General features: G+C 47.6%; 1 protein-coding gene across 11 annotated transcripts in view; it reads left to right on the forward strand.

Annotated features, from left to right (window-relative positions):
• Positions 1-15,533, forward strand: part of STYXL1 (serine/threonine/tyrosine interacting like 1) — an 81,104-nt gene that overhangs the window by 47,905 nt on the left and 17,666 nt on the right. For all 11 annotated transcript variants that reach the window (XM_021086296.1, XM_021086298.1, XM_021086301.1 and 8 more), the window contains 4 exons: positions 599-744; positions 6,693-6,838; positions 12,617-12,714; positions 14,285-14,397. In XM_021086296.1, coding sequence (XP_020941955.1) covers positions 599-744; positions 6,693-6,838; positions 12,617-12,714; positions 14,285-14,397 — 503 coding nt within the window. The remainder of the gene's footprint in view (positions 1-598; positions 745-6,692; positions 6,839-12,616; positions 12,715-14,284; positions 14,398-15,533) is intronic.

Genomic DNA, 15,533 nt, shown 5'->3' on the forward strand with positions numbered 1-15,533 from the left:
TCCATCATAAGTGGCTAGACATAGTTCCCAGTGCTACACAGTTGGATCTCATTGCTTATCCATTCCAAAGGCAGTAGTTTGCATCTATTAACCCCAAATTCCCAGTCCCTCCCCCTCCCCCTTGGCAATCACAAGTCAGTCCTCCAAGTCCACGATTTTCTTTTCTGTGGAAAGGTTCATTAGTGTCATATATTAGATTCGAGATATAAGTGATGTCATATGGTATTTGTCTTTCTCTTTCTGACTTACTTAATATGAGAGTCTCTAATTCTGCCCATGTTGCTGCAAATGGCATTATTTTGTTCTTTTTTATGGCCGAGTAGTATTCCATTGTGTATATGTACCACATCTTAATCCAGTCATCTGTCGATGGACAGGTAGGTTGTTTCCATGTCTTGGCTATTGTGAATAGTGCTGCAGTGAACGTGCGGGTGCATGTGTCTTTGCTTTTTACATTTTAATGGTAACATTCATCTCTATTTATATTCACCTCAGCTTCCTAGAGAATTGCTTTTCAGGATGGAGCGCCTGTGCCCTGGGCCTTTAGGCAAACAGAGAGCACCCAGGGGACCGTCATCTCTTTGGTCTCTGCTCTTAGGAGTGGTGCTCGGAGCGGCCCTTGAGTGCGGCAGAGCCCTGACCCACCTCACCCGCCACCCCGTCCATATCCTGAGAGGAGGCTATGAGTGCTTCTCAGCCATGTATCACTTCTTCCGGACGCAGAAGAGCATCTGGATGCCACAGGTAAGGCAGGGGGCTGAGCACAGGCAGGCTCAACGGGAGCACGGCCTTCCCCTGGGGACCCACGGGTGGGGAGCAGTGTTGGAGAAGGAGCAGAAGAGACAGACACTGTGAAAAAGATGCAAGAGATGTCAGAGGTGGCCTGGGAGTGAACTTGGGGCAGCCAGGAGGTCCAGACCAGTATGACGACTTTGTAATCACCAGCGTCAGGCAGAAGCCAGAGTGGCGTTTCAGAGAGCAGGCCGGTTCAGAGGGCAAGGATCTGGGTCAAAGTTATCTGGGCCGGGCATCGTGATTCCATTCTTAGCTGCCTGGTCCCACAAACTCCACCTAGGGGTGAGGCAGCAATTCCTCAGCTGGGGGTGAGGAGTCCTTTGTCTTGCAGGAGAGACAAGGGTTGTGACAAGGTGTGGCCAAGGGATGACCACGTGTCTGGAGCCCAGAGGGGCGCTTACTTCCTGGAGCCAAACCTTAAGGGAACTGCCTGAGGGCGAGTAAGGCAGGGCTGGGCGGGGGCTGGTCCCTGGGATCTGGTTTCTTGAAGAGTCTGAATATACAGCAATGTGAACCTGCCCAGGTTTCAGTGCTTCCAACAACTGCCTTCAGTGGTGCTCTCCTTCCTGCCCTTGGCGACGTCATGGGCAAATCCCATACTTAAATCCGGCCACTTTGAGTTACGAAGAATCTCAGTCTGGTCGTATTCTAAAACAATTGGGGAAACATGCTGATGAACTGGAATTTGATGAGAGTAAGGAATGATTATATCTTTTTAGGTTGTGATGACATTATTATGGCTATGTTTAGAAAAATAAAACAAGTCCCTATCTTTGAGATACATAATGAAGTAATTATAATTAAAATGATATGACGTCTGGAATTTCCTTCAAAATAATCTAGGGTGGATTGGAAAGTTAGGGGTATAGATGAGACAAAACGGGCCACTGGTTGATAATGTTTGCAGAGAGATGATAGATCCAGGGGTTTGTTAAATTCTTCTCTCTGTTTTTGTGTATTTTTGAAACAACTTTTTTAAAAGGCGGGGGGGGGGGAACCCATCAGTCCAGTACAAGCTAGGCGAGCATAACATTCCAACCTGAGTCAGATCGCCTCTGCTTCCGCTGCAGCTGGGTAGCTTTCCGTTTGCTGGGGGCTGGGGCGGGACGGGGGCTGGGGGCAGGACGTGCGATGGCTTCATGGACATCTCGCTCCCCCTCTTCTGGGTCTGGCCCTTTGGTGCTGGGGGCCCAGTGTGCCTGGCTGCTTGTCAGTGGTAGGGAAGTGCCTTCCTCTCACGCTGGCCCAGCCTGGTTCTGTGTGCTGCTGATGGCCTTTGCTGCTGGCTTTTTTGGGGCCTCTTCAGGGGGCCGAGTCTGTTACTGAGGAGTCTTCAGAGCGAACCAGCCAAGAATTCTTGCCGGGAGGTCCCCCGATTCCCTTCCCTTGGCAGCTCCTGATTTCCTACCTCATCCACATTTCCTCACCTGAATCCCAGAAGGAGTCACAGGGGAGTATGACGGTGGGGAGGGAGGCCTCTCCCCAGCCTTGCTGGCGCCACTGCTCCAGCCAGCCTGTGTGCAAAGGCAGGGACCCGTGTCTGGGGTCTTACCTGTGCCCACATGCTGGGTATTCATGTCAAGCTCCCCAAAGGACCACCTCCCCTTTTCCCACTGAGCTGTGATGTTCAACTCAGCAGGTGTACCCAGTCTCCCTGTCCTGCCAGGCACTGCTCCTTGCTCCTAGGGGAGCCCCTTGCTGGCTTTGCAGTGATGAGAGGAAGATCAGCAAATAGCACATACTGATAACTCCTCTTCCCCCGACCCCGACTTTGTTTTGGCCACACACTCACGGCATATGGAAGTTCCCAGGCCTGGGATTGAATCCAAGCATAGGTTGGAGCTGTAGCAATGCCAGAGCCTTTAACCCACTGTGCCTGGGCCAAGGATCAAACCCACGCCACCCCAACAACCCCAGTCCTTGCTGTTGGATTCTTAACCCACTCCTACCCCTTTCTTTCTTCTTTTATAGCTTTAATAAGGTGGAATTGGCCCAAGACGAAATGTACATACTTAAAGTGTACAGTTTGGTCAGTTTTGACATGTGTACGCACCTGACACTTGTCCTTGCTCCCTGCTTCTTAAGCAGACTGGGGAAGAGGGATAGGGTGGCGGCTTGTGGTATCTGGCAGAGCCTGGAGGGTGAGTTCTATTTTGATTACCTGTGGCCCTCTTTAGAATGTATGTTCCTAGTATTTGCCTCTTCCTGCTTTGGGACCTTGGCGACTAGTTCAGGGGCAAAAATGCAGACCCCACTGCCTTACTGTTCTGACACAATGTAAAGCAGCAGTGTCTCTACTGCTACCCCAGGGCATCCTTCCACAAGGCGGATGGCGGCACAGAATCTGGGCTCTGAGACTGCCCCTCTCCTTTAGACAGAGTGACTTCTAATTTCCTGTTTTAGATGTGGCGTCTCTTAAATAAGATATCACTTTGAGCAAAGGGGTTCCGTGGCTAAAGCATGTGTGAAGACCGCACGAGAAAGAGACGATGGTGAGCCACTGAGTCGCTTTAAGTTCGGAGAGGGGCACCTGCTTAGATCACCCTCTAGAAAGATGGATTCTGATGGCGGAGTGGAGCATGGATCAATGGGGCCGGGGTGGGGCGGGGGTCTGGGGAGACCTGCTAGGAGGCAGGGATGGAGAGGAAAGGAGAGGACAGATTTGAGAAGTACGTAGCAAGTGGCATTGATGAGACAAGGGAGGGCTTGGGCAAGGGAGGAATAGCCATGGTTTCGGTGCAGATGAGAGGTGGCCAGTGGTGTGGCTTATTGAGATGGGGACACAGGAAGAGGAGGCATTGTGGGGGGAGGCAGTGGGCTCAGTCTGGACGTGTTAATGTGAGATACCTACTTCTTTTACATTTGTTGGTGCAGTTGTCAAAATCGTGTCGTGTAGAATGAACAGGCGCTGGCTGTAATGGCACGGCATGTTTGCATCCATGCCACACCCTCATCGTCCCCTCGCCCTGCCCCGGAAGCCCCTACAACCACAGGAAAGGAAGCTGGCTTGAAAGCATCAGGAAGAGAGTTGACAGATTTGTGTTGGATATTGAGTGAGATTTTCCAAATGACACCAGTAGGTTTTCATTTGGCTGCAGCAAGCGGGGTGTCCTGGGTAGGGTCAGCCTGAATTCTGGGCAGCACTTTGGGTCACCCCTGCAAGGGTGGGCTGGCCTGCATGTAGAAGGGCCCTGTGTCTCTTTCACAAACTTGAGGATTGGCTCACTGATAGGGGCTTTGGAAGCTGACAGTTTGGTGGGCTTGTGGTCGGTTCACCCGGAGGGGAGTTGTGCTGAGATCAGAAGGCTCTGAAAGGCTGAAGAGGACAGCAAAATAGCTTGAGGTACTTAAGTGTTATTTCTGAGTGAGACTTGGAGCCAGAGGCATTTTAGAACTGACTGGACCTTTGAAACCACATAGGTCAGCATTTCCCATGGAAAGCTGACGGAAAAGAGGGGTCTCTAAACAAATCATTTTAGAAACAGCAGTTTACACAATGTTCATGGATTTCTTTTCTTCTTTGGAGTTTATGCCTAGGTTTTATTTTTGCTGTGTCTCGCAAGTAAGTTTTCAATCCGTGCCAATGGCAAATGCGTAGCCACGGTGTGATGAGAAACATGTGAGCTACGAGGGATCGCCCAAAGGACCACGAGGGAAGTGTGCACAGCTGTCAGTTGCCTCGAGGCCAAGTTTGAGGGCCGTCTTAGACGGTCATGCTTTTCTGGCTCTTTGCCAACTTGTTTATAAAATTAGTCTTACTATTCGATGATAATTGTTTCTAGCCCCTAGATGGGGGCTCTAATAATTTCCCCTTGGAACAATCAGATATAGTAATCCCCCCCCCAAGCTTTACTGGTAGATAATTGACCCATACCATTGTGTAAGTTTCAGGGGTCCAACACAATGATTTGATACACACATATATTGCAAAAGCTTTACCGTAAGATGAACACATCGGTTGTCTCACACAGTCACCACTGCATGTGTTTCTGTAGGATGAGGACTTTTGAGATCGACGTTCTCTTGGCAATTTTCAAGTATGTCACACTGTGCTGTTGTTAACTGCAGTCACCAGGCAGTACATTAGATCTCTGAAAAGTATTTGCCTTATATCTGGAAGATTTTCAAAAATGACTTTGATTTTTGTCATATTTTTTTTTAAGGGCCACACCTGCAGCATATGGAGGTTCCCAGGCTAGGGGTCGAATCCGAGCTGTAGCCCCCGGCCTACACCAGGGCCACAGCCACGCGGGATCCGAGCCGCCTCTGTGACCTTCACCACAGCTCACGGCAACACGGGATCCATAACCCACTGAGCGAGGCCAGGAATTGAACCCGTGTCCTCATGGATACTAGTCGGGTTCATTAACCATGGCGCCACGACGGGAACTCCGTGGAAGTTTATAACCTTGACCGACATGTCCACGCTTCCCCTACCCCTAGAGCCCCTGGCCACCTCCACTCTAGTTTCTGTTTCTGAAAGTTTGGCTTGCTTCGATTCCGCAGAAGAGAGAAAGCATGGAATAGTTGTTTTTCTCTCTCTGACTCGTTCTTTTCAGCACAGCGGCCTCCAGGTCCATTCATGTGGTCACAAATGACAGGATTTCCTTCTTTTTAGGGCTGAACAGTTTTCCGTTGTATATACATGTGACGTATATATGTTTTCCTTATTCACCCATGGGTGGACACAGTCGTTTCTTTGTCTTGGGTAAATAAAGCTCAAATGCTCATGGGGGCTGCTGGTATGTCTTCAAGATGGTGATGTCATTTCCTTTGGGCACATACCGCAAAGTGGGATTGCTAGATCAAATGGTAGCTTTGTTTTTCATTTTTTCTTTTTCTTTTTGGTCTTTTTAGGGTCACACCTAGGCTAGGAGCTTCCCAGGCTAGGGCTTGAATCAGAGCTGCAGCTGCTGGCCTACGTCACAGCCACAGCAACACAGGATCCGAGCCATGCCTGCGACCTATACCATAGCTCACGGCAATGCTGCATCCTTAACCCACTGAGGGAGGCCAGGGATTGAACCTGCGTCCTCATGGGTGCTAGTCAGATTCCTTTCCGCTGAGTCACGACAGGAACCCCTGTTTTTAATTTTTTAGGCCCCTCCACACTGTTATCCATAGCGGCTGTAGTTAGCGGATTTCTTTACTGCTGGCCACCTTCAAGCTTTTATTGCTAACGTACATATAGGAGCTTCTGACAGAGGATACCGCAAGTGCTACTTCTCATATATTCTTGGTTCTCTGAGCCCTCTTTTCACAGTGCATTGTGAGCAACCCGTGTTTCTTACAACACACTTTGGGAAGTGTAGAAAAAATTCCTTCTCTTTGTTTTTTTTTTTGTTTTTCAAAGAAACCAAACATTTTCTTATCATAACTTCACAAAAGCTTTCATTTAAGTGCTGTCCTGTTCTACCTCAGAATTTCATCAGAATTTATTTCCTAACGGCAAGCAGGCTTCTGCTGAGTAGTTTTGCGTTGTTTTTTAAGGTGTTAGGTTCTCGAGTGGCCTCCAAGCATAATCACAGGGCTGTCCCCTACCGCCCCCTGACCAGACACACCCAGGGTTTACGCAGTTGCAGGCCAGCAGGTATTGGATTCCAGCCTCTGCGCACCTGGGCGAATGCAAACAGGCGCGAGGGGAGAAGTGGGTTGTCCGTGTTCTGACCTGGCACCCTGAACTGTGATGCTGTGGCTCGGTCCTTGTGTCACTGTCCGCCCTCTAGCTCCTGTGCAAGGTGTTAAGCCACTGTCTCTGAATGCCCACATCTCAGTCTCATTTGTCCCGGTTTGTCTTTCTAAGCTTGTTGCTGAGCCACATTTCACGAGACAAAAACAAAAGCCACTTCTTCTCCGGGGATGATTATCAGAGTGGCCTTTCTCCTTCCCCTCCTCAGGAACTGGATGCCTTCCAGCCATACCCTGTTGAGATTGTGCCAGGCAAGATCTACTTGGGCAATTTCAGGCAAGCCTGCGACCCTAAAATTCAGAAGGATTTGAAAATCAAAGCACATGTCAATGTCTCCATGGAGACAGGGCCATTGTAAGTAGAAATACCATTGATTTTTTGGGTTAATAGGGTTTATTTATACATGATTTCTCATGCCATGCATTGACAGAGCTGAAAGGGTTCTTAAAAGTCAGCGTGCGCCGGAGTGTGGGGTATGTGCTTATTTTCTCCTGTCCGGGCCTGCAGTTCAGTTCCTGGCATGGCTGTGGAATTCTTTGCCCCTAACCGAGATCCTGTACTTATTTTTTGTCTTTTTAGGGCCGCACCCATGGCGTATGGAGGTTCCCAGGCTAGTAGTTGAATCGGAGCTACAGCTGCCGGCCTACACCACAGCCACACGGGATCCGAGCTGCATCTGCAACCTATACCACAGCTCACAGGAACGCCAGATCCTTAACCCACTGAGCAAGGCTGGGGATCGAACCCTCAACCTTACGGTTCCTGGTCAGATTCATTTCTGCTGTGCCACAATGGGAACTCCGAGATCCCGTACTTAAGTTCCAGGAAAGCATTACTTTTGGTGAGATTTAACATCCTGGTACAAAATATCCTGTTTTGTTACTTCCCTTTTCCTGTCTCAGGCCCTCTGAGAGGTGACCCTTCTCTTAGTCCATTTTGGGCTGCTCCAACAGAATACCATAGACAGGCAGCTTCTAAACAACAGAATTTCTTAGAGTCTGGAGGCTGGGAAGTCCACGATTAAGGCCCTGGTGGGTTCAGTGTGTGATGCAGGACTGCCTTCTGGCTCATAGGGAGCATCTTCTTGAGGTGTCCTCACATGGAGAAGAGGCCAAGGTCTCTAGAGTCCCTTTTATCAGGGTGTTAATCCCTTTCAGAAGGGCTTCTACCTTCATGACCTCATTACCTCCCCAGAGCCCCACTTCCAGAGACTATCACTTTGGGGATTAGGTTTCAATATGTGAATTTGGGGAGGACCCAGACATTCAGTATAGCAACAGTTATGCCTCAGTTTTCCCCTGGTGCCAGGGTCTCTCCCTCTCTCTCTCTCTCACCATTGTTTAAAGGGAGGAAAGTTCTGCACAGCCTCGCTTGTCAGCCTGTCTCCCCAGCTGAGCCCATCCAGACGGGATCCCCAAGGCCCGGCACTGTACAGCCTACCTCCTCTAGCTCCAGATCAAAGCTAACAACCTCAGCTCGGAGAGAAGGTATAGAGGTAACACAAGAATTCCCTAAGGCAGCTGGTAATGAAAAGAATGCTGTATAAAAATCAGTAAGTCTAAAGGAAACCACATCGAGGCACTTAGTGGGACTGCTGAAAACCCAAGAAAGAGAGAACATGTTAAAAGAAGCAGAGAAGCTAGACATGACGTTCAGAGGGGCCATGAGGAGGCCGACCGCCACCTTATCGATAGAAATCGCTGAGAGCAGAAGGAAATGGGATGCATGTTTGTTTCTGTGGGTTTCCTACCTCCTACCATTCACAGCACTGAATGAGGCCTAGATGTGCTGCTGTGCACTAGTGGGTAGAAAGGGCTGTCGCTTCTGATATCGGCTCCTAGAAAGACGGCGGCATCTATCTTGCTCGGTCTTGCTCACTTCCTCTGAGGGAAGTCAGCTGCCGTGCTGTGAGCTGTCCTTTGGAGAGGTCCCAAGGACCTGAAGGTCTTCAGCCAACAGCTAGTGACGAATTAAGCCCCTCAGCCAAAAAGCCTGTGAGAAACTGAATCCTGCCATCTTGGTTCTCAGATGGATGGTCGTGGTAGCTCAGTGCTTGTGTTCAAGCAACCTGTGCTTTACTTAATACTGGCTCCAAGGCACAGGAGTCGAATGCTGGACAAAAGGTAGTGTATATAGAGTTTGGTGCTATCCGTGGTTTCAGGCACCCAGTAAGAGTCTTGGAATGTACCACCCACTCCTGGTGGATAAGGGAGGTGGGTACTGTAGTAACAGACCAGGAAAGAAAAATTATCTTGAGAATAGATACAGAAAAATGGCACCCTGAAGCTGCCAAATCTGTATTTTTTTAAAAAAAATTTATAGGCGACATTTATAAAAATTGACAATACGATGGACCATAAAGGAAGACTTAACCAGTTTCAGGAGATTAAAATCATATACAGTTGGCTTTCAAGCACTGTGAAATTCATGTAGAAAGCAATAATGTTAAAATACAACTGGGAAGTTCCTAGAAATTTAGAAATGAATTTCAAAATATCCCGTGGATCAAAGAACAACTCACAATTGAAATGAGGAAACATTTTCAGCTGCATGATAATGAAAACATAAAATATCAAAACTTGTGGAATGTAGCCAAGCTGTACTTAAGAGGAAAATCTATAGCTTTAAATGCATCTATTAAAAAAGAAGAAAGGGAGTTCCCGTCGTGGCGCAGTGGTTAACGAATCCGACTAGGAACCATGAGGTTGCGGGTTCGATCCCTGCCCTTGCTCAGTGGGTTAACGATCCGGCGTTGCCGTGAGCTGTGGTGTAGGTTGCAGACGTGGCTCGGATCCCGCGTTGCTGTGGCTCTGGCGTAGGCCGGTGGCTACAGCTCCGATTGGACCCCTAGCCTGGGAACCTCCATATGCCGCAGGAGCGGCCCAAGAAATAGCAAAAAAAAAAAAAAAAAAAAAAAAGAAGAAGAAAGGCCAGGAGTTCCCGTTGTGGCACAGTGGAAATGAATCTGACTGGTATCCATGAAGATGCGGGTTCGATCCCTGCCCTCTCTCAGTGGGTTGGGGATCTGGCATTGCTGAGAGCTGTTGTATAGGCCAGCAGCTGTAGCTCTGATTCGACCCCCTAGCCTGGGAATTTTCATATATCAGAGTCGGGGTTGGGGGGGCCCTAAAAAGCAAAAAAAGAGAAAGACTAGGAGTTCTAATTGTGGTACAGTGGCTTAAGGATCTGGTGGTGTCTCTGTGACGGTGTGGGTTCGATCGCCAGCCCATGGCAGTGGGTTAAGTTTCCAGTATTGCCGTAGCTGTGGCATAGGCTCAGATTCAATACCTGGCCCTGTAATTTCCATATGTTGTGGGTGTGGCCAAAAAAGAAGGGGTAAAAATCAACTAATTAAGCTTTCCTCTCAAAAAATTACCAAAGAAACAGCAAACTGAATCCAAATAAAGAGGAGAGGAATTATAAAAGCAGAAAATTGAACTAGAAACAATAAAATAGGATCTAGAAAGTCAGAATAGTTTTTAAAAAACTAGTAAATTTGATAAACCCTTGGGAAAAAAGAGAGAAGGCACAAATAACTGTATGTAAAAGGGGATTCTACCATATCCTACAGATACTAAAAAGATCTTAAGGTATTATGAAAATTTTATTGTGATAAATATTAAAAATTTATATGTACTGAACAAAGATACAACCCATTAAAACTGACATCAGACAAAATAGAAATTTTTATTAGTATCCATAACTAATAAACAAATTTTTCATAGAGAATATTCCAGGTCTAGATAGCCTCAGTGAATTTTACCTAATATTTAAGGAGCCAATATTAATTTATTTAAAGAATAAAAGGGAGGAATAGTTTTCAGTTTGTTTTATGAGACCGCCACAAACTCTGATTTCATATCCAGAGAAAGACTTTATAATACAGGAAAATTAGTCATTTTCTTCATGAACATAGATGTAAAACTCCTAAAATAGGAGCCCATTGAATACAGAGATATGTAGGGAGGATAATGCATGATGACTAAGGTAGCAAGATTGTTTTGGTGTCTGAAAAATCCACGTAATTTACCCTGTCAATAATGTAAAAGAAAAATCACGGAGTTCCCGTCGTGGCGCAGTGGTTAACGAATCCGACTAGGAACCATGAGGTTGCGGGTTCGGTCCCTGCCCTTGCTCAGTGGGTTGATGATCCGGCGTTGCCGTGAGCTGTGGTGTAGGTTGCAGACGCGGCTCGGATCCCGCGTTGCTGTGGCTCTGGCGTAGGCCGGTGACTACAGCTCCGATTGAACCCCTAACCTGGGAACCTCCATATGCCGTGGGAGCGGCCCAAGAAATAGCAACAACAACAACAACAAAGAGGCAAAAAGACAAAAAAAAAAAAAGAAAAAGAAAAATCACGATTATTTCACAGTAGTTGCAGTGAAAGCATTTGATGATACTCACCATGCATTCATGATTTTTAAAAAAAGTTAGCAAAACTGGGAAGAGACGGGAACTTCTTGGATGTAATGGAAAAAAAAAACACTATAAAAATCTCTAGGGCAAACATCTCAATGAGAAAATACTGAAAGTTTTCCCTCTGAGCCTGGGAACAAGACAAAGATGCAACAATCCCCACTCCTATTTAACCCTGTATTGGAGGTCTAGTTAGTGAAATACGGCAAGAAAAAGACATAAAATAGGAATCAAAAAGGAAAAACCTTTTATTAGTCACCGTAACTGTGTAGCAGAAAAGCCAAAGCAACCTGCAGATAAATTATTGGACTTAAGTAAGGTTGCTGAAATTTAAAAAATGTGTAATTTACAATGGGACTAAAATAGTAAATACCTGGGATTGTACTTACAGAGGGATGTGCGAGATCTCTACACAGAAAATTACACAGCATTGTTGTGAATGATTAAAGATTACCTGAACAACTCAAGGATGTTATTAAAGATTACCTGAATACATAGAGGATTGCCATAGTTATGAATTAAAAGAATCAATTTTGTAATTATGTATATATATTTTATAGTTGCACCTGTGGCATATGGAGATTCCCAGGCTAGGGGCTGAATCAGACCTGTAGATGCTGGCCGATGTCACAGGCATAGCAATGCCAGATCTGAGCCACGTCTGTGACCTACACTGCAACTTGTGGCAATGCTGGATCCTTAACCCAATGAGCGAGGCCAGGGATTGAACCCACATCCTTGTGGAAACGACTCATGTTCTTAACCCTGAGCCCCGGTGGGACCTCCTTGAGGCTGAGAGGGGCCCTATTTGGTTCATCTTGTGTCCACTAGGGTCCAGCCCAAGGTCTGGCACACAGTGGGCATTGAGTGAGTGAGGAAAGAATGAATGGTTGGGGAGAGATGGATGAATGGATGGGTGAGTGGGTGGTTGGGTGGGGAGGGAGAGAGGGATGGGGGAGGGAAGGAAGGATGGATGGATGAATGGATGGATGGTGAATTGTGCTTGTATTTGTCACAGCAAGGGCTCCTGTAAAAACTCAACTGGTGTATTTTTTTGTTTCTGAATCTACTGCAACTTTCTGCATGCCACAGTGCATGAATATCACCAGCAGGCCATAGTTTTCATAAAAAACGTTGACCAGGTGCTTACTGCATGCCAGGCATTGTGCCAAGCTCTGTGTAGGCATCTTCTCATTAAACATGCACATGCCTCATCTCCCTCTTGTTTATAAAGTTCTAGCACTCTGGTCTCCTTTTTGTTTTTCAGACACACTAAACATACTGCTCTCAGGGCCTTGGCACTTGTGTTCCCCTCACATGACTCCCTGGTTTGTTGTGTCCTCTCCTTTAAACCTCTGGCCACATGTCACCTCCTCAGTGAAGCCTTCCCTGACCACTCATTCCATATTCCTTCCCGTCCTTATTATCTGCACTATATTCTAGGAAAGCATCAGGTTTGGTTGATAATAATGTCACATTTATTCAGCATGACTTTGTGCCAAGGAGACTGTTAAATACTTTGCATAGATTAATTGACTTAATCTATACCACGCCCCTATGAGGCAGGTGCTGTTTTTCTGAGAGGAGTTATTTGCCCACATCTCCGTGATGCTCACTCAGCATCCTTCCCCTGTGGTCCTGTTGCTGTGGATGAAGGATGCTACATTAGGGCTCTGTGCAAGTTTGCCTGATTTCCTGTGCTTTTTTTCTGTTTAGTTTTGTGGGTGATGCCGACAAGCTTCTGCACATCCCGATAGAAGATTCCCCGGAAGCCAACATTTCCCCATTTTTACGTCACCTCTGTCACTTCATTGGTAAGGTGCCTTCTTTTTTTATAAGGAGCATTTTTAAAGCAGGCAGCAACTGGCCTGTGCCCAGGTTGCAGAGGGGTGGTGGCACCCCATCCACATGCCTATGGCTGATTGTGACCCCTGGGGCCCAGCAGATGCCCAGCCAGCTGTGACCAAGCCTGCTTCCCGGGGATCCTCAGCAATATGGGCAGCCACACCTTTACCCTGGGGGCAGTAGGGCCAAATAAGAGCCTCTTATTTGGACTGAGTGGCCTATGTTCTGGCCCTGGCTGGATTGCTCTGCCCTTTCAGGCCTGGCCAAGCCCTGGTCTTGGCATCACTGTGCCTGTTGTGAAATGAGGGTGCTGGCCTATCCTGGATGCATATGTTCAAGGAGGCCTGTTCTGGGGACCTGAAGGTGACTCTCACTCCGTCCCGGCCCTCCTGTCTGGTCAGTGAGGTGGGGTAGAAGGAAGACTCCAGAGCCCTTCCATCCCTGACTTCCATGATCCCCAGTATGTGATCCCTGGGGTCCCCTCTGCCCTCCTTCCACCCACAGCAGTGCCCACCAGTTGCTTCCCTCACTGAGGGTGGAGTTTTCAGTCTGCGCCAGGGCTCACGATTGCCCACAGAGAGCAAGATCCCTGGAGAGAGCAAGACTGTCAGGTTAGAGGCCCACCCCAGGATGGCCTGCTTGGCACCAGTACAGCCCCCTGGCTTGAACATTGGCATTTTGGCCCAGAATCCCTAGGAGCTGAGACTGACACTTGCCCTGGGCCCCATGGATTGGCAGAGCCCTGTGGCCCAGAGAGGCCCCCTCTCCGGCCCCACCTGCCTGGGTGGCTCTGGGCCAACCTTCATCTGCTCTGTGCCCCACTTTCCTTATCTATGCAATGAGGCAGTCGACCTTAATCCTCTGAGCCCTCCTCCAGCGCTGACAGTCAGATTTTGCCCTTGCTGTGTTTATTTTCAGTTCTTGGGGGTCACTAAGCAGCCTAGGATGCCAGGCTAGATTGCCTTCCTGCCCCTCACCGGGTGAGATTGACAGCACCGGGGGCATTACTGAGTGTGAGCAGCTGACACTGGTGTGTGCCAGGCAGTGGGCTAAGCACAGTGTAGAACCTTAGCCTGGGTTATGATCTAGGTGGCATACTGTTACCACATTTTCCAGATGAGGAAACTGTGGCTTAGAGTTACCTGCCCAAGTCCCACAACCTGTGCTCACTGGGTATGATTCACACCAAGGCTACGCTGCCTCTGTCGGCATTCCTGGGGTACAGTCCTCATATCCCCGCCTGAGACTCAGGAGGTCAGCTGGTAGCTGATCTCCTTGGGCCTGAGGCCTGGAGAGCCCAGAAAAGGCTTTTGCATAAAAATGCTGGATGCCCAGGCCTGATTCTTCTGAACTGCCAGCTGGGTCTGAGAGTCCCTATTTGTCAGGTGATGAAACAGTATTCTAGAGATGTCATGTGACTTGCCTAGACCATGGTGTGGGGGTTCTGGACCCACTCTTGGACCCACTGAAGCCAGTCATCTTACAGATCACAGGGAAGGGGGGCCACGCATGACCCCCCACCTTTCCTTCCTGTTGCAGAAATGCACCTTGAGCTTGGCTCTGTCGTCTTGGTCTTTTCCACCATGGGCATCAGTCGGAGCTGCGCAGCCATCTTGGCTTACCTTATGCACCGGAACGGGCAGACCCTGAAGGTATGTCATCCCTGGTCCAGGAGGTGGGGTTGGAGCTGTACCTGGGAGAAGTGGGGGCCCCAGCCTTGGAGGCCTAATTGTGGGTTGGGAGAGAAGGGTCAGGGAGGTTAGCCCCAAGTCCCAGGCTTTACCCAGCACACCAAACCCAAGGGCAAGGTCCCAGGATCTGGGCTAGAGGCCTGAGGCTGAGCACACAGGGCAGGCCCAGAGATTCAGGCTGAGCAAGGCTGCCCTCAGATGGGCCAGCGACACCAACTGCATGTCCTCCATTGCCGTCCATCTGTCTGCCAGTGTTTGTTCAGGGTTCTCCAAGTAGTGCATTTTGGCTACTGCCATGTATCTCTTGGCCATCTGTATGTCTTCCTTGGAAGAATGTCTATTCAGATTCTTAGCCCTTTAAAAAATCAGATTATTATTCTTATTTGCTATTGAGTTGTATAAGTTCTTTTTCGGTATTAACCCATTATCAGTTGTATGATTTGCAAATACTTTTTCCCATTTCTTAGGCTGTCTTTTCATTTTGTTGATGGTTTCCTTTGCCTTGCAGAAGCTTTTTTTTTTTTTTAATGTAGTCCAACCTGTTTATTTTTGCTTTTGTTGCCTTTGGTTTTAGTGTCAAATCCAAAAAGTTACCACCAGATTGATGACAAGGAGTTTACCACCTATGTTTTCTTCTAGGAGTTATACGGTTTCAGGTCTTACATTTGAGCCTTTAATCCATTTCGAGTTGGTTTTTGTGTATGATGTAAAATAGTGGTCCAGTTTCATTCTTTTGCATGTGACTGTCTAGTTTTCCAGCACTACTTACGGAAGAAACCATTTTTCACGATTGTATATTATTAACTCCTTTGTCCTAAATTAATTGATCATATATATGTATGTATATATATATGGGTTTATTTCTGGTCTCTTTATTCAATTCCATTGATCTAAGTGTATATATTTTATGCCAATACCATACTGCTTTGATTACTATAGCTTTATAATATGGTTTGAAATCAGGAAGTGTGATGCCTCCAGCTTTGTTCTTCTTCAAGATTGCTTTGGCTAATTGAGGTCTTTTGTCATTCCATACAAATTTTAGGATTGTTTTGCTGTTTCTCTGAAAGATACCATTGGGATTTAGGGGGATTGTG

The sequence above is a fragment of the Sus scrofa genome, chromosome 3, assembly GCF_000003025.6.
Source record: "Sus scrofa isolate TJ Tabasco breed Duroc chromosome 3, Sscrofa11.1, whole genome shotgun sequence".
In the NCBI taxonomy this organism is placed as follows: domain Eukaryota; kingdom Metazoa; phylum Chordata; class Mammalia; order Artiodactyla; family Suidae; genus Sus; species Sus scrofa.